At 34.4% G+C, this 20,618-nt stretch overlaps 1 protein-coding gene across 1 annotated transcript; it reads left to right on the top strand.

The window, feature by feature from the left end:
• Nucleotides 1-723: 723 nt before the first annotated feature.
• LOC125655286 (heat shock 70 kDa protein 12B-like) lies at nt 724-11,304 on the top strand. Its single transcript, XM_048885523.2, has 5 exons — nt 724-823; nt 6,860-7,203; nt 7,295-7,513; nt 7,750-7,906; nt 8,034-11,304. The coding sequence occupies exons 1-5, from the start codon at nt 808-810 to the stop codon at nt 9,161-9,163; spliced, it is 1,866 nt and encodes a 621-aa protein (XP_048741480.2). The 5' UTR covers nt 724-807; the 3' UTR covers nt 9,164-11,304.
• Nucleotides 11,305-20,618: the final 9,314 nt, after the last annotated feature.

Genomic DNA, 20,618 nt, shown 5'->3' with positions numbered 1-20,618 from the left:
TTTGTCATTTGAACTTTTTTTTTACCTCCTCCGAACGGATTTGAAAATTTTGAAATCCGTAAACCAACTTTTAAAAAAATTGGCCTTACTTCTATTTGTTAGGCATGTTTTTAAACGTTTGGATATCTGAGACGTGTGGCAGTGTTTCATGTGTGCAATCCATTATTTTTTTGCGTATGTGAAATTTAAATAATGTTGATAGTAAATTTTAATATTCTTATCAGGCATATAGATCAATTTTTCTTGTGCATTATTCTCCCATAGTTCACGTTTTCACAGACAGTATCCTGTCTGGAGGTGATGCTACATTGCAACATTACTATATGAAACATCAATTCCATCACACTATTATGAAATAAGAAAATTCAGTTGGAGTTCTGAGGCTCTGAAGATATGGATATAATGAAATATTTACACAGGTCTGGTCAAATCATAACATTCAACCAACTAGACTCGACAGCTGACAAGCCTGCACCTTCGTTACAAATTCATGTACTTGTATGCCTATCATAATTATGCTAAAGCGAGGTTTGGTAGCTTCAAAGTATTTATACAAGCTATTTTGACATACGGTTGATCACATGGTAAGGTTTGATAAATAAGATAGTGCATGTACTTGTTAAGGTTAACCATTATTTCTAATTTAAATAAACATGTCCTGATATTTAAAACCATGTTGATAATGTGAATTGAACGGTGTATACCTATTAGAACTATGTTGGTTGTAAGCCAAAAAAGATATCAACTGCATTGATTTTCAGTAAGGGAAGAGCTTTCTCATGTTCAGGAGAATATATCACTGCCAAAATGGAGACGATTTCTGGTAACTTTCGTTGTATTTATTTTTGATTATTTTCTTATTAATCAGAAATTTAGACAATCCCTGATCTTAACATTGAATCCGGTTACAGCAGTACGTGTATGCTGGTCTATATGAGTTTTGTAATGATTGGTGTACGACTCTTATTTCATGAGTGCTCTCTCTCTCTCTCTCTCTCTCTCTCTCTCTCTCTCTCTCTCCCCGTATGTGTGTATTTTACTATAATTCTAATTTTCTCCAAACTGTTTTAGTCAAGTGAAATGATTTGTTTTATTCGATATACCTGTATTATGCTGTAGCAGGAAATTCCAAAGATAAAATATGATGTTGTATAGGGCATTCTATAATTTGTTTTCAATGGAGCACCAATATCTCTTTATAAGGGGTCCACCTAATATTTAGGGGCTAACATTTAGTATTTTTTGGATTAAAATACTAGTAGACACAAATACACACGTGTGCATTTACTCTGAATCTACAGATGCATTGCACGGGTACTCATCTGGAACTGCAATCAAACTGTATAGCTTCATTGCAAAATGCTTGTACCTCTTCCATAACAATAAATTTCTTATCTAACACGAATACTCAACATGTAGAAAGCGTTTAAATCGCTCGAAGTTCGATGTCATGGACCTAGTTGTGAAATAGCAAACAATTTACAAACACGATTTATTGCCTCATTTAGGCCAGAATTTTAAAGATGTAATTTGTGTCGAACCTGCACTGTGATTATCTGTGTCTATACTCAATCCCTACACAACCAATATAACACCAGACACAACCAATATAACACCAGAAACATTAAACAGTTTCTGCGTCTGATTTAATTTGCGTCTGCCTCTCTTTATGCCTCGCCAAATTAGCATTCTTGTTTGTGCTGTAACTGTATTCTTTTTTCAGTTTGTCTCTTCACTTATGTAACTCATTCGCTCATCCAAAGCCAATGTCTTAGAGGGACACATAGGACATTTGGTTTGTTTTTTGCGAGTGGTGTTTGTAAAGGCTATGGTAGGCGCTTCGCAGCACAGTTAAGGTGGCCAATGGAAATATCGCCGAAAATATGTAATTGAAAAACATCTTTTATTAAGACGGATGGAATATTTTGGAACTTTACAGATAAAAATACATATTCAGGACTATTATATTTTATATTTAGACTGATAACGGGATTCGACGTCACGTGGTTTTAGCAAATATACCTGTGGTATTGAGGTCGTCAGTGATTTTCGAAATTGCAAGGGCACAATGATGTTGAAATTCATGAACGTTTTAAACAACCTCTGTAGTTATGAAAACGCCACGGAGTTCTACAGATTTCGATTTATAATTGTTGACATAATAATGTATTACATGTTGCATTTTTCTGGTCAATTAATGGCAATTTAATTTGAAATGAATAAGTTATTTCTAAAATTGTATCAGGATACCAACACTTTTCAAATAACTTGATATTTCTTTGGTTCTCTTTAAAAAACAACAACATTGTGATGCGTTGACGGTATGCCTTTGTAATAAATCGATTTGTAAGACCCACCCATCTGCCACCTTATCTATAGATAAAGTATTGATCTGTTCGGGATAAATAGAAAATATTTCAGTGAATTTATAAGAAAGGCTAGTCTTAAAAATATCGGAATACATTTTTCCATTTAATCGTAAACTGGGGTGTTTTTTTTTTCATTAAGAAAAAAACCCAGTTGATCTGTCACTTACTGCAAATGAAATGCGTCAGACTATCATGATGACAAGTGCATCGCAATCAATGTTTTGCTTATATTTCATGGCGTCAGATTGCATCAACGACAAAAAACCGTTTAATGTTAAGTTATGGTGTAGTGCTATACTTCGGTGCATGGTATTTTGAAGGATTGTGATATTTTGTTGTTTATGTGAGATGTTACAATACACATTCCCGTATAGATTAGGACATGCCTCCTTACTGAAACCTTCACTGTTCTGCGTTATCAACTGAGCTTGAAATCTTTTTTGAACAAGTCATCCAGAGGTGGAGTGAGCTTGTTGTTGATTGTAGGACTATTTCTATATTTTCATTGATATATCGAACTGGGGTCAAAGTTACAATAACTGTTCCTTTATGAAGAACTTTAGAATCTGATTCTTATCGGGTGTTTATCATCTACATTGACAAGAGCTTTTCCAACATCTGGCTCAATCAACCCAAATCCTTTTGGTGCTATCTCATTTTCTTTGAGAGAAGTCTCTCCAAATATTATAATCTCACTTCTTGGTGGAACATCTCTAGAGCAATCTATAGTATCCAATTTTATATTCAGAGCTATGAAACTTCGTCTCCTCCGACCCAGACCTTCTTGCGGTAAATATCAATGGTGCATATAATGTTGATCATAAAGTCAAATCCTAGCAAACCATGTACTGATAAATCTGCTACTGCTGCCGTACTTTCATATACTTGGCGATATACTTTAACTGTATCTATCCCAAAACTTTAATTGGCTCACCATTAGCAGAACGAATTTCTCTATTGAGATCTTGAAGCTCTCCTACGTGACTCAAAATCTCTTCACAAACTTCTTTGGAAATCAAGGAAACTGGCATATGTACCACAAAACATTTTTGCTGATGTACATGTACCATATATTAAAGCTTTTTCATAGAATCCTGCATCATTGTTTCTGCTTTCTATTCTTATTCGGGCAGCTCTCTTCTTCTTGTGATTCTCCGATATAAATTGCTTAGACGATTGTGGATGCTCTTCTGATTTAAAAAAAAAACCAAACCTGAAGTGTTTCTTATCATTCATACCTCTATTTGGGTCACTGCAGTCTCTTTTGATGTTACCTCTTTTCCCGCAGTTATGGCGAATAGCTCGCTTCTTCCGGTCATCTAAATTTCCAGTTTCAGTTTTTGGTTTATTGCCTTTCTGGAATCGAGACTGGTTTTCTTTTAACTACTTTATTTCTTGTGTCATACCCTTTATACATAAAAGGTAAGAACTCTCATATTCTCGACAAGTTCTGTACGTTCAGAAAGCTCATTGGTCTTTTCGGTATTGCCAATTGGTGTGTAATAACCTTTCTTTTCGGTGTCTTTCCTTTCTGTTTTTGCATATGCTTCAAGCTCTGTAGCATATCTTATTGCTTCGTTTAAATCTTTCGATCTTGGTTGCCTGATTCTGAGTCTCACATCTACATGTAAGTCAAACAAAAGTGACAGGTGTGTGTCATAAGATGCATTGTATTTTGTATATTTCCGCATAAACCATACTTTTTCCAATGATGTTGACTATTTCAAGCATTTAAAAAAACCCAATATGCATGTCATATTAGACCATTATTGCGATACACTCCTCTACACGTACTGGGTGTATATACATGCACATTATTCTTTTTAGAGATGTCAACAGGTATAGCCTACATGTACATGTATACAGGTGCCATGTATACATATCCACTTCTCTAAAGAATATAACATGTACATGTATATAAAACTTTTTGTACACGATGTTAGCCAATGCCTCGATAGATTTATACCAATTAGTAGTATTCATGAGAAAGCAACACTGTTGTGTTTTTTCAAATGAGAAACAGATTGTTGGTGAATTACATGTAATTGATCCTTTACCTTTCTTCAGCTTACCCCTCCCCTTTTTAAAAAGCATGGGGTGACCATCATATTGTGTTATGATTGTGTTATGATGTCGGTGTCTGGGTAGCGCAGAGGTGGCACTTTCTCTTCTCACCGCTGCGACCCGAGTTCGATCCCCATGATCGGCAGTGGTTGTATGTGAGATGGTATGGCGGTCGCCCGCTGAGACACGTGGGTTTCCTCCGGGTACTCCGGTTCGCAAACGTGCATCAAAGGACCCCATTGGAAATAAGCTTTCGGCCTTTCATGGATTATCCTAGGTATTTATGTATGTTTTTATGTATATGTTTATACCGAATAAACATCTTTTTTATCTATTTATAAAGACATATTGGGTGATTACTGCCCCACCCACTATTTTTGATAGTAGAAGTAGCGAATGGGGAAAATGTAATGTTATGAAACCAATTTTCTTTCTTCCTAATGCCATTGCGGAAATAAATCTCGGGTTTGCGCGGTACATGTATCTATGTTCATTTTCACAACTTTATGCACTGACACTGATAAGTTCCACTACGACTTTCGACAAAAGAAATTACAACACACGATTACGATACGTTTGTAAAACGGCCCTGCTATATACCGAACGTTCCTCAATTTCATGACTTTGGATTTACGATTGTTTGTAAAACTGGGGTGCCTAAGAGGAGTAAACATCTCCTGCGAACCGGTCACACCCACCGTGAGTCCTCAATATTGATTCATTAAATGGAATAATCCGTAGTCAAACTTAGTGTGTAAATAACGGCTTAACAATTAGTATGAAACACGACGTCAGACAACATTCGAACTAATGACAGGTTGTATTCGCAAATAAGATTATATGTAACGATTGTAGAATTTGCAAAATGCTGACTTCACATGAGTTGATTGAAACCCCTGTAACATTAACTTATCTGGCAGTAGCTTGATTCGATATGAAAAAAGATCATATACAGAACATGCTTTAGCGTATTGAATCAATTGGGCATACTATAAAACCTGACCTGGCATCATTGGCCTGATCTGACTTCAAAATTAGCCCCACCCCAATTTTGGCCTCTAATTTGGCTAGAACCCAAATTTTGGTCTGGTCTCCAAACTTGGACTGACCTCAAATTTGGCCTCTAAAAATCGTTTTGACATCAACCAAAAAGTATTTTTTAATCTAAAATTTTGATTGATGCGCATCAAAATTGGTACCGTACAAGTTTTACATTATGACCCCTGGGTCGAGGCCTCTGCTGGTGGACTGTTAGTCCCCGAGGGTCTATACAACCCAATAGCTAAGTACTCCGTTACTAGCTTGAAAATACGGATGTATATTTAATTGCTGTTATAAAATTTAGAAATTCATTTCAAAATTAAGGATTATCTCCCTCATGAATAGCTCTTATCCTTGGACGAATTTGGCGCCACTTTTTTGGCACGCTGTTTTTGGCTATATTTAGTTCTAAAACTTCATAGTAATTTCGGATTTCAAACATTTCGGTTGAGCATCACTGAAGAGACATTATTTGTCGAAATGCGCATCTGGTGCATCAAAATTGGTACCGTACAAGTTTTACATTTGATTGATTTATTATTTGTTTTAGGTTTTAAGTTATAGCAGATAAATGATATGTTTCTGTTATTTTATAAATATGTACTTTAAACGATAATCATGATCTACCACCAATCTGATTGATTTTATTGAATATCTATTGATTAGTTTATTGATAAAATTATTTTCTTTTCCCTTCTTAACTTATGTACTAGTACACATCAAAAAGTATACACTACTAATGAAATGATTGGCGTATTGATTTGTTCTGAATTATGATTGATTTCATTGATTTCTTATTGATTTTGATTTTTCAAAATTGTTAAACACAAATGATACATGTATGTGTCTGTTGTTTCATTAAAAATAATCATGGACTACCAATCAATTAATATTAATACAAAGTCGTCGATATATCTATATGTTGAGTTGAAGCCACAACAATATATTCTTTCTTCTCATCGACATCATTTTGAATAAATTATGCCTCATAAGAATATAAAAGCAGGTCAGCTAATAAAGGAACACAATCCGTGCCCATAGAATTCCAACAAACTGTTGGTAGTAGACCACGTACAGTGAAGGTATCATCACTGCGTCCTTTTAAATATCAACTTCAGGGTATTTGTATGTAGAATCTTAGACTGTAGTGTTTAACAAAATACTTTTTTAAATGACTAATAACAAGATATGAATATTTGGGTGTTACAACTTTATAGGATACATGATTTTGACTGTCTGAAAGTATTTCAGATTGGTGTATAATCGGTGTTTAAGTAACAGAAAACGAGGATACTAGAATAAATGGAATAAATTCATACTTGACGATACAAAGTTTGTATTACAATCTTACTTCTTTTCAATAAACTTTGATTCTTTTTTGACAGTACGGAATTTAGGCAAATCGGAGGATGTTTCACGTGATTCAAGTCGTATGAAAAAGACTGACGAAAAATTGGTTGTGGTTGCAATAGATGTTGGAACAGCTTACTCCGGTTATGCTTTTTCTTTCCGAAATAAACCCGATGAAATTTACGTGAACAACTGGGCAACACATGCTGGAGAAGGATTTACACAAAAAACACCATCTTCCATTCTTCTGGACTCTGTGTATAATTTTTTAGCTTTTGGATATGAAGCTGAAACCAAATTCTCCAGCCTTGTCACGACAGAGGATCCTTTGAAATATTACTTCATAAAAAACTTCAAAGAAAAACTTTTGAAACACGAAGTAAACATATTTTTGTTTTATAAATTTTGATACATTTAAGATGTGTTTTTTTAAATTGTTTTAATCTGATGAAACAAATATTTTTTTTCAGGGACTTAAAAGACATTTTCTTGTTGAAGACGTTTTCAAACGGTTTATTCCAGCACATGGTCTTTTCGTAGCTACAATCTGCTTCTTGCGGGAACATTTTCTGCAGCATTTGCAGACAAAAGGTCTTCAATTTGAGGAAGATGACATCCAGTATATTTTGACAATTCCTGCAATATGGTCAGATTTGGCTAAGCAGATAATGAGAGAATCAGCATGCTTGGTAATGGTATATATGTACTTTCAAGAATCCCTGGTTTTCCTTTAATTTATGACATAGAAACTGATTGATGAAATGCTTCTTTTTCTATAAAAATTACCATGACAGTATTATATAATCTATCTAAGACTTATAACTTTGTACGAAAATACTTAAAGATGAATCTAAAATTTTCAGATAACTTAAAATGGCCATGACTTCGGTGTTTCTGTTGAAATATGAAATGTTAAATATTCTAGGCTAGGATAAAATCTCGCAATCTTGAATTGGCATATGAACCTGAGGTGGCAGCGCTACATTGCAGAAATATTCCTTCCGAAAATTTGTGTGGGTCAACAAAATCCTTAACAGAGATGTTTCAGCCAGGGAAGAAATTTGCTGTTCTTGATTTAGGAGGTATCTTAAACGTCTGATCTATTTGAATTAATGAGAGTAATGAAAAATAATTTGAATTTATCTTACATTGTATTATTATATTGAGATACACAGTGTATTGTTTGAAATACCTTACTATGCTCCATAGGTGGTACAGCAGACATGACCGTTCAACAGAATACTTTAGATGGCAAGCTGAAACTTGTTCACAAGGCGTCAGGTGGTCCGTGGGGAGGCAACCGAGTCAATGAAGAGTTCCATAATTTTATCCGTGAGGTTATTGGCAAAAATATTTTCGAAAGCTTTGTGAAGGAAAACATTACTGATTATCTTTTTCTCAATGGGCAATTTGAAACAAAAAAGCGACGAATTGACCAGAAATCAAATGATGTTATATTCATGCAGCTTCCTGTCACGTTGTCTGAAACTTACTTGGAAATGTCTGGTAACCCTCTTTCAAAGAGTATCAAAAATACGATGTACAGTAAGGACATCGATGTAGAAAAGGGAAAGATTGTCATAACAGCCGCAAAATTCCGGTCCTTCTTCTCAAACACAATTAAAGGAATCATTGGTCATGTGAAAATGGTTCTGGACAAACCAGAATGTAAAGACATTAAGTATATTCTCGTCGTCGGTGGCTTTTCAGAATCTCCCTTGGTTGTTGAAGAAATCCGCTCTCACTTTCCCCTTAAAACCGTCATAAATCCCATAGACTCTGGCTTATCTGTTTTGAAGGGTGCAGTGCATTACGGGTTTGAGAATGGAGTAATTGTGGCAAGAGCCTGTCCCCTGACTTACGGGATATCGCTTTATGACACGTTTGACAAAACACTGCACGACTTTTCTAAGACTGTTGTAGTGGAGAAGGAGAGATTTGTTCTTGGCTGGTTTGAAAAGGTTTTCACGATAAACGAAGTTATTGGCGTTGGAACTAAACGATCGATTAAGGTATTTGAGAGTTACAAAGGCAAACCTGATAACATTAGACAGATGAATAAAGAAATTGAGATTTTTTCCTCATCTGATCAGAATCCTAAATATGTAACAGACAAATGCTGTTCTCGACATGGACGCATAGTGGTTCGTCCACCAAACGGAGGGTGGCCTGATGAGGTGAAAGGCAGGATCGAATTTGAATTTGGAGGAACTGAACTAATAGTTCGCTATATTGACCAATCAAGACCTACGGATTACATTGTTACCGGCTGTGTAGATTTTTATACCAGCGAAAGTGAATTTAATCTAATTGACTCCTCCATTCGAAAAACTTCATGACCCCCGCCCTCTTTATGCAAATGTCCATTACAACTTATATCATAGTCCACGTTAACCAAACTAGTATAGAAAAAAATACAATAACGCCTAAATCATGTCAAACCAAGAAAGTCATTTCTATACGTATCATTATATGATACTTATAGGGCTTCCTGATTTCATGTGGTCTTCAAGTAATATATCGGGGGGAAAATTATAGATTTTGGACTTACAGAAGACACGATTCCCTGTGCCTTTTTAGATTTAAACGAAACTGCAGTAAAACCTGTTAAAACTCAGCGAAAAAACTTTATAAAGTTCAAGTCCCGTGCCTGTATTAGCCAGTACATATGCTAGTAACAAAATAGATTTATTCCTCAATAAATCAAAGAAGGAAGAAAAGTCGATTATGGACAAACTTTGGCTATAAAAGCCGACAACCAGCACTTAGGGTTAAAGAGAAGTAAAATGACAAAGAATGGAAGACCTCGATGCAGACAACAATGAGTTGTACGTGGCAATATTCCTTAATAAACAACATTCGAGGGAAAATATATTCTGACCCAATGGAGAACATCTACGGAATGATAGAAAACGTGACAGAAACTCTGTGTTATTACTGGTTTTCAAATGAACATTAGTTCACATCTAGAAAAGGCGAACAATATCAAATTTCTAAAAAAAAAAAAAAATAAATAAATAAAAAAAAAAAAAAAACCACGGAAAAATTTGAAAAATGATTTGATTCAACCATGATTCCGACAGTAAGTAAATGACTGCTGCGTAACCTCCATTTCTACAACAGTATTTTTGGTAGAATATGTGATTTTCACAATGACATAATTATGTATACTTGTTGCATGATAACGTGATTTTTGTAGTCTATGGTCTCTTTTTGTGTTGACAAAGATATACATAATTTGTTTTAAATTCTACTACCCATCATTGAGCGTTTGTATGCATTACACGTGTTATCTGCTGAGCTGTCCGTCATTTCATGTGTTTTTCATTTCTTCTCTTTTTCTTTTACTTGACAAGTGTTCAAATACACGTCAATTACAGTTTGCGAAAGGTAATGTCTGAACTGAATAGCTTTAATAATTACGGATTAGGGAATGTCAACGATTACAGATACGTTTTAGGTGCCTGAAGGTTTATATTATGATATGCATTATTGAACAATGGCCGGAGGGAGACATGAAAAAAGTTAAGGGATCAGAACTCAGATGGGGATCGAGAAGGTGATCAACAGAATCTTTTACAGTATTTCATGTGACTGAAGTTTATCTTTTACATTTTAATGGTTTCCCCCTGAAAATACAATTCTTAAATTCTGTCAATATATAAATATTGCATGTATTTGAGGGTAACATTGAAAAATTTCACCCCGAGAAAACCATTGTCAACCGAGGCGTAACAAATGGTTTCTCGAGGGGTGAAGATTTCAACTACATGCAATATTTGTTTTATTATACTGAATGTTATGTAAACTGGAAAGCAGAAACACTTACGTCTGTTTACATTTGATCAATCACTGTCGTGCGATATTTCGTATTTCGATGCGGGTACTCGCGTTTATTACAAACGCTCAAACGACGTCGTCAAGCAATCTACGGCGAACCGTACGCGCATAAATTTGACGCATGTGATATTTTTTTTTTTTTATTTGCAAAATTTAGTATTTGATAATGACATTCATACATACATTCACACACATAGTTAGTTATAATAACATAATAAGGTTGACAGTACCAAGTAAAGAGAGGAAAGGCATTAATCAAAAATATTTTTCCATACAGCCCAGATTGTACTGAATTTTTTAAGATTACAGTTTTTTGAAAATATACAATGTTCAATTTCATATTTCATCTTAATATATTGTAATACACCCTCAAAAGATGGTGATCTGTTTTGTTTGCAACATAAAAATATATATTGCTTGGTATATACAATTATGAAATTTATTACTTTGTTGGAATTTTGTAATGGACAATCACCAAAAATAATATTAAAAACATTGAAACCAATTCTATTTGTTGTTCTCTCATAAATATGTAAGCTTAGTTGGTTCCACAAAGTTCCTATTTTGTCGCAAAACACAAAAATATGTTCAATGTTTTCAGAGCTGTGTCCACAAAATGAGCAAATATCATTATCCACAACTTTGATTTTTTTAAAGTAACCTTTAACAGGTATAATTCTATGTAGAATTCTGTATTGCAACCATTGTGCTGCTGAATCTGACGTTAATTTAAAACATATTTCAAAAACTTCCTTGGTAATGATATCTCTATAGCCCCTCAAAAATGGACATGAATTCCATTTAGCAATTGAAGTCGGAATTTCTTCTTTATAAGTAATGTTCTTATATATATAATTTGTGCATTTTTTATGCAATAGTATATCTTCATAGTGAAAAGGTGTGGATGGACCATTAACATATTTTCTCAACTCTTTCGACACACATAATTTTTTTGCCATCGTAGAAATAGAATTTATAATACTGTTGTATTGCATAAAACAAACATGATCAATATCAAATTTTTTTTCAAATCTATCCATTGTTAGAAAAACACCGTTAGAGTCTACAAAATCATTGACTGTCTTGACACCTTTTTCATACCACTTTTTTACAAACACATATGATTTGCCAACTTTAACTTTTGAATTGTACCATATTGGAACATTTACAAAATTCATTTGTGTCCGAGAATTCAATGTCAAGTGTAAACTCATTACCTTCATCCATGAAGTAAAAACATCAGTCCAAAATGGATTAAAAGTATTTTTTAGCAGACAATATATATATTCATCCCCAAAATCTAAGATTTTATTCACCACTCCTTTTCCATAAGAAGCTTCAAAAATGTTCATCCAGGATGGGTTGCATGTTGATACTTTTTGAATCCATGAGCACTTTAAAGATATTATGAAATTATTTATATTGGTCATGTTAAGCCCACCCAACATGCATCTTTGAGTAACCGTTACTCTTTTAACTTTATCACATTTTGCTTTCCATATAAATCTAAAGAGTTCCTGTGTTAATGAGTTTATGATATCTTGACTGGGATTTGGTAGTGCAGAAAATAGGTGATTAAGTTTTGGGAGGAGAAGCGTTTTAATGACTGTGACTCTTCCTATGGGTGTTAAAATCCTTCTACTCCACTGCTTTATCATTACATGAATAGTAGGAATCTGAGGACTAAAATTTAATTCTACAATTTTTTCTAGATCAACTGAAAAATGTATTCCTAGGAGAGTGAAGCTTGTGGATCCCCAGTCTAGTTTCCATCTTGGGTGATGATAGACATCAGCAGAATTTTTTTTTTGCTCCGATCCAAATAATTTTTGTTTTGGAGCTGTTTATTTTTAATCCTGATAGCTTTGAGAAGAATTCTAGGGTTTCCAAAGCATTAAAAAGTTATTTATCTGAGCCATCAAGGGTCAAAGATGTATCATCCGCGTACTGAGACATTTTTTTTATAATATCACTCGTTGTCAAGTACTGTTACCCGTTGATAGATACTATCACCCTGGGGCGCGTGTTTTCTGTTCTCAGAGGGTAACAATATGTTTTTTCAAATGCTTCTCGACCAATCAGATTCGAGTATTTTACATGAAAGTATAATAATACTTTTTATTCCACATTTAAAACAAATGTCCTTGTTGACATACATTTGTTTCTGGCAAAGCATTTTTCTTAGATGATTTGTAAACTTGATATCTTTAAAACATTGCAAGATCTGATCGGAAATTTGGCAATTTCGGAATGTGGATACCACATAAGTATAGGCCCTATAGATAAAAGATTATGGAAAAATGACTTCACCAGAATGAATGTGGCCTAGCTTCCCCCACTTATTACTTAATGTTGTTCTGTTTGTTTTAATTCTCTTTTTGTTGGCTACTTCTTGTCACAGCATCATCATTAGCAATAAATTCTATGCTTTATCTATTTTTTTTTTTTTTATTATTTATGATATCCATACTTAGTCCCCATATTTGTTTGGGATTTTTTTCACGTTGTTCTATACTCCAATACCAGATTGTATTGATTTTTATTCTATTTAATCTTTTCATATTATTTTATTTTTCATCGCAGTTCAACACTAGTTATATAGCTTTACACCTCCAGTTACAAAATACTCATTATAAACCGACATTACAACGATTTAACATACCGCTTGAGTATACTGATTAGTTAAGGTAAGGTTTGCGACATTTTGACATGTAGCGAACAAAGACATGCTGCATATCAGTATGTTCAGTAGGAATTTATCTTTTAAAAATTGACTTTTTAAAGAAAATCGCCTGTGTCGTTTTTTGACCAGATGGGCTTATTTTTGTGATGCTTTACATTTTCGGGATCTTTGTACAAAAGGGAATACTAGTGGTATAAAAACTGCACGAGGCAAACTTGTGGGGTAAAAAGCTGGTATAATTTTTAAAAAGAGTATTATCTATAAGATTATACTAATTGGTAGAAAAATGTTATTTTAAAACACCAAAAAATAGCACTTTTTACATCTTGAATAAAATTTAATTGGTTGCCATGGCAACAAAAAATGTATATTGAACAGCATTGTAAGATCTACTTCAGAAAAAATTTCCTTTAAAAATAATATTTGGACCATAAATATTTAAGAAAGCATATAGAATTACTACCCACCGGGCTTTGTTTCCATGGTAACAGATTATAAAGAATTATTTCATTTATCCGATTTGTCACATTGTTTTATAATTGTACAACTTTTGAAGAGTGCATTGAGCATTTTCATGAATAAGATACAATTCCAGCCCAAAAATGATATTTATATTTATTTGTCAAGTATTGTAGTATCACATTTATTAGAAATTAAGATGTTGAGGTTTTTTTTTTTCTAAATTCAATACAATACAATATTTTCAATATCCCGGCGGGTTTTCCACGGTCCTGCTTCGTCATAAATTCCGTGTTACATCAGCCCGAACCTGCCTTATATACATCTTTGAAATAATTTCCCTCTCCTTGTTCCATTGCTTGATGTTTGTTTACAACTGTAACCTTCGGGACAATATAAAGTATAAAGCCCAGTCAGTGGTGGATCTAGAGGAGGGGGGGGGGGGTAACGTAAAGTTAGTAAAAATAACACTAATAAATTTGTTTTATTTCGACGTTGTGCAAATGATCCTCAGACAAAATTAAGACTATTTTAAGATGTACTAGAGAAGACCCCCCCCCCCCCTTTTTTTTTTTTTTACATGATCTGATCAGTTGCGTTTTCTACATTTCAAAGTTCATGCGCTCTATCAGCGCATGTAGATGTCATAGCATTGAAATATGAAGTGCATGTAATTAGAGAGCATTGTCGGGTTTATTTTTAAAAATCCTTGTGAATGTCATAAAAATTCCTAGCTTCGTTAATGTCGAACCTTGTCTTTGAGGATAATATTCACAAACAATGATCGATTATAACAGCATCAAAATAAGTCCTACTTTCCCTACTGAGCAAGATTCGCAGAGATTACATGGTCACAACATAATTTTAATGGAAATTAACCGTAGCGCATATTATATATGTATATTAAAAAAATTGTAGACTTTCATAATAATATGTATACGGTGTGACCGTTAGACCGAGCGAAGCATGTACGTAATGGTCATTGGAGTGTCCCAAGTGGTAATCATAATTCCGTTAAGTACGGTAGATTATGATTCATTTAAAAAAATATATTTTGAATGAAATTTCCTTGCGCTAAACACCCAGTAACATCTCAGTATTAAAGGAGTTTATATGGGGACAACAGTTTTACATGATCCGCCTATTCATTGAACGCGGGAAATAAAACGCAAGGCGACGTAAACTGTGCATTGTGACGTCACATTTAGCCTCGACTTTTTTCTCTTTTTCAAAGCAAACAATTATAAACAACAATAATACATTCCGTATGCAATGAAAAAGGCCGTTAAAACTGAACAAAATTAACCAATAAATTCAAAATGGTAAAAAAGTAACCGTAATTTTATCGTATATTCTTATTCAAAGAAACTCATGAACTCGTTCATCTATTTAGTCGTATTACGATTTTATATGTATTTATTTGCTAAAACCTGTTACAATTATAATTATACTATTCACTTTGAACAGACTGAGTGTTTAAATTACGAATTGCACGTTAAAGTCTTCTATTATTGGCATTCAAAATAAAACACGAATAATTGTTGAAGCAGGTGATGAAAAAATAAATGGCGGCGCCCATATGGATCACGAAAATTTCAGTGAACGTATATAGAGATTATCTCTTTTTCTTTTGCTGATTTGACTTTTTTCTTTTACATACGTGTTACTTTTAGAGCCTTGCTTCGCGGACGGGCCTTCGGCCCGTCCGAGCTTCGCTCGGTATCAAAGAAAATAATTTATAAATGATCATTTAAGAAACATTATTATTTTGTCATAGAGGGTTACACATACGCCACTTGACACTTGACAGCGGTAGTAGATAACAAGTAAATATTATGACATTTTCCCTCGATTCAACTATGACGTGACGCATTTTTTCATTATGACGTCATAAAGCGCGAAGTGCACTGAGGTATATCCAGAGTTATTTCCCTGTTGTTGCAAACATACCTTCACTCGTTCCTTGTTATTAGTTCAGATCAGTCATGACGCTCGATCAGAACAGATATACCCCATATTAAACTCGATAATTTCAATACTTGGACTTTTAATTTGTTATCTCGACAGAATAGAGCAAACAAACAAGTGTGTTGGCAGTTTTTGTCATGGCTTTACTTATCTTAAAATATAAATGACAGAACAAAATACAATACAATGTATAAATGAAAATTCGCAATGAGCAATGAGACATCAATGATTATATTCCATATTGTCAATGACCAATAACCAGTATTCACAATGAAGTCCATCATCAATAAGCGTTCAATATTCATAGGTCAATGAGGTTAAATGGTAAATGTTCGATATTTTCGTTATATGATACACATTCCATGATGATCAATGGATTTTTCACACAATGGTCTACATAGATTTTTCCAATAGTGTATCTGGAGAAACAATGAAAATGACACAATGACGGAAGCCCAAATTATTGGCCAGATACTCTGGAAAATTAACAGATCTGCGGCAGGGCTTCAAGCAAAACTCGGCCATATGTCTGAAGGCATCAGATCCCATTATCTGATGCCTGAAGACATCCGCCATAAGCGGGCATATTTTGCCCATGCCATGACAAAACTCCACTATTGCCGTAGAGGTGGATAAATTTGGAAATTTTGGCACAAGATTTTATACAAACCTGCCTGTATACCATTCAAAAATACAGTTTGGGCAATATCAGAGAGATGGGTACCATCTGGGAATAACTTAGGGGTGCAGTGTTGTAAGTCGGGGTAATTAATGTAGCCACCATTTCTGGCAATAATGAAATTGGACATGAAGCTGTTTATCCTAACCCCTTTTTTCGGCTGCAATGTGCGAAAACATGTGTCGATAATATTTCCATGGTAAGATTTGATACCAAATGATTCTACACTTAGGTAACATGGAGTGGATATTAACAACTGTTAATTTCATAATTTTTTGAAGATGACGCAATGATATAGTACCAATACTATTTCCCCTGCAATGTAACACTATAACATCCGGATAGCCAAACTGTTGAACAAGTTGACGTAACCAAAGCGCCACATCTTCCCAAATCATGCCTCTCTTGCCAAACCATCTTATGGAAATGTTGTGGGGCTGAAGATGTAGGTGCTGGTTTGTGTAATTCGTAAATGTTTGCTGGTGGGCGTAATGAATTAAAGATGAACCCATTATCTAAACAGTAGTACTGGTACCTACAAACTCATTTTGTACGAAAACAGTATAGATGTTGCAAGGTATTTTATACACGAATATAAGATTAAACAGCATTGGATTTCCAACGACGTTTGACCTTAATTTCGTCTACGGGTACGCCCTCTAAGAACAAATGTGTGGCCCCACCTATTCGAAATGAATGAGATTTAAAAGTACCGGTGTCCAGACCAATAAAAATTGACTTGTGGAGTACCGTCGTAAATTGATATGATGTTAGAGGTTTTGAATTGAGGTGGCAAAAGAATGGGCCTTGAACATTAGGTCTGATTGATAAGAATTGATGTAGGTGGGCAAATAAAGTGGATGTTTGTTTCTTGAGTGGTATTTGTATTGTGGCGCCCTTGCGAAGTTGATAAGTTTTGGACCCCTTAAAGCTGACATGAATGATTAAATACGTACACCTTTCTCATCTTATCCGCCATATTTCTCTCAGGTAGCCCAATTTACTCTACTCGTATATACCCCAAATGTGATTGTCACACCTGAGTGATTTTTCTAGGTGGACTCGACCAGTGCACATCTCCGATAGTAATAAATAGGGAATGCGAAACAAATAAAATCACATTTTAAAACATTATGCTTTGCTCAAAATTACAAAATATTTATTGTATACCAATGCAACATTCCGAAAGTTTAGATAATTTAGAAGAAAAAAAATGCAAAAAAAAAAATAAAGCTTTTCTTGCATACTTGCAAGTGCATGCAAGTAGTTGCAGTTTCTTATGAAATAAATGCGGAGAAATCATTTACCAATTACATACTGATAGAATGGAATAAGCAAAGAGCATAAAATATGTTATTTATATCAATTCTTGCAAAATACAGATGCATGCCATATGCGTAATATGTAATGCACATGGCATATTCGCCAAAACAAAAAACAAAAACCATATCAAATACGGACGTCTATTCAACAGGTATCGGAGATGTGCACTTACCGAAAATATTAGATTCTCTTTATTCTGATAAATCCACAAAACAAAATGATAAACTCCACTTGTATCTCGTTAGAACTTTACAACACGTTGTCATTCCATTATACAGACTGCGACACACTTCACCCGTGCCAAACAGGGTGTCTTCAATCAGGGGAGATGTCAGAGTCGAAAAATTTTCTTGTATTGAATGCTTGTCTGGTCGAGGTTTTGCAGTTTACAGAAATCGGGAATCTAATCATATACACTGAGCATCTGGTTGGATATATTGCGTGCTCAATTCAAAAGTTATCGATGATCATATACAAATTTGGATATACAAATAAGGGAATAATGATCGAAATTATACATCTGTTTAAAAATGCGGGTATTACATTTGCAATCCATAATAAACAGTTGATTACACAAAGACACATATAAAAGGAAATGTATAAACGAAAATATAGTTTTATTGTTTCTTTGGGAACCACATAATTATTTACGGTCTCTGTATATCCATATATATATATATATATATAGAGAGAGAGAGAGAGAGAGAGAGAGAGAGAGAGAGACTGTCCTACTTCGATGTACAATATATAATTTCACAGAAGGAAAGAAAATTGATCACTGATATAATGGTAAGCTTACAAGCATTAAAAAATTCCAGCTACTTAAAAACTTGTTATTGACAATACACTAAAAACTTACAGGAGTTGATGCTTATAATTGAATTCATTACAATTTTAAAAAAAATATATATCAGTTTAAACTGTGCTTGTAGAAAATACTGACTTTGTATGTTAGAATAACGGAAAAAAGTAAATTGTCAAACAAGTGGGGAGAGCAGACCAGCCAAGCCTCCCTGCCCACCCCAACCCCCTGTATACGTGCCTGAAACAACATATCAGTTCGTGTTGAAAGAAAGGTGCATATCTGCATTTCATTAAATTCCAAAGGAGCTCGAATTTATGTGTTCCTCTATTAATTATTTTGTATGCAAGATTCGTTCCCGAATTTAGAATCATGCTTTCAGTCAGAGCAGAAATGAATTCATTTTGAAGTACATCTAGTTTGAATGCAAATGTGGGGTTCCTTCTTTTAATTTCATCAGACTCATTAGAACCCCTCCCCTAAACTATGCAGCTTTGTTTTTATTGATATCTGAATTGGCATATGAATCCGGATATAAATTATATAATGTTTTTTCGTGATCATATAGATATCGATACTAGAAAATGTTTATACTCTTGTCTTTTGCATATCCTACTTATGCATTACAGTAAATTGACACTGTATCATATCAAATAAAACCTCAACACGAATTTTACTGATTTATGAATACTAAATCTTATCGAATACATTTGAATTTGAAATTTCGACGTACAGCGGTATGTCTATTTTCAGAATATATCCATTGCGCCAGATCTACGAAATGCAAATAATCATTATGGTATGTTACAGAAACGTTAAAACACACATATGCTATAGTCCTGCAATGCATGCATGCGATTTTTCTGAATAAATGTATGTATGTATTCGTGAATGAAGTTCCTACGCTTAAAAATATATTGGCTTTATGCATTTTGTTTTGTGATATTGGTTTACCATTCCTTACACTGTGTAAATGAAGGAAAACTTGGTAAAGGGTGCAATTCTACACCATACAATTAGTATGCATGCATGTGTTGAAAAGCAAAATGTACATGTAATAACCAGACATGTATCGTCATTTTTCATGGGGGGGGGGGGGGGGGGGGGGGGGGGGTACAACAGGAAGGAAAAAAATGGAAAATTAGATTCTTCAAAATTTCTTGCCCTTCAAAATAATAATTGAAAAAGATGAACGAAAACAGCAATAAAATAAAATAAAAAACCAAACAAAAAACCAAGATGTTTTATCCGATGTTCGAAGTCCTAATGTCGGGGTGAAGGGTTAAAACAGTCTTTTACTTTGACTGCCTCAATAATTTCCCCCTACACTTCATTTGTTTACATCGTTGGGGGTGGGATGGGGTGGTTAGAGTCCTCTACTATGAGTGCCTCATAATATCTTCATTTTCTTAATTGGTGGTGATGTGTGTTTTCTACTATTATATCAGAACTTTCAAGCTGGGGTCTAGTTTGGGGGGGGGGGGTGTTGTCACCCGATATATTTTTTACTTGCATTACAAAATAACGGCCTATCACTTCTGTCGGCGCGGGTTCGAAACCCGCTCGCGCCGGTAAGTGAGAAAGTTTCCCAGTTTATTTTCGGAAGGTCGGTGGTCTCTTCCCAGGTACATTGTATCTGGTTTCTCTCTTCCACCAACAAAAACTAGGCGCCACCAGATAACTGAAAAATTGTTGAGTGTGGCGGAAAACATCAAAAAACAAACAAACAAAATAACAAAAAATGGATATTGTTATCAAAGATGGGGGACATACACTCTTGTCCCCTCCCCTTGATTCTATGTACCTTTGTACTTGACCTTTGTATTTGGGAGAGGGCCTATATAGGCTATGGCTGTTGCCCAATCCTATTGCATGAGTTTCTCAATAAAATATGTTTAAATAAAAAAATTCTATGTGCTTGATAACTACGCATATGATAAACTCAATTATTACATTTTGCATTACTACAATTTGCGTCGAGTTCAACGCAGAATGTAATAAAGCAAAATGGGATAGACATATAAGATCTATTGAGCGCCG

Source organism: Ostrea edulis, chromosome 7, assembly GCF_947568905.1.
Source record: "Ostrea edulis chromosome 7, xbOstEdul1.1, whole genome shotgun sequence".
Taxonomy (NCBI): domain Eukaryota; kingdom Metazoa; phylum Mollusca; class Bivalvia; order Ostreida; family Ostreidae; genus Ostrea; species Ostrea edulis.
The sequence above is the reverse complement of the archived record's forward strand: the minus strand, read 5'-3'. Positions and strand labels throughout refer to the sequence as shown.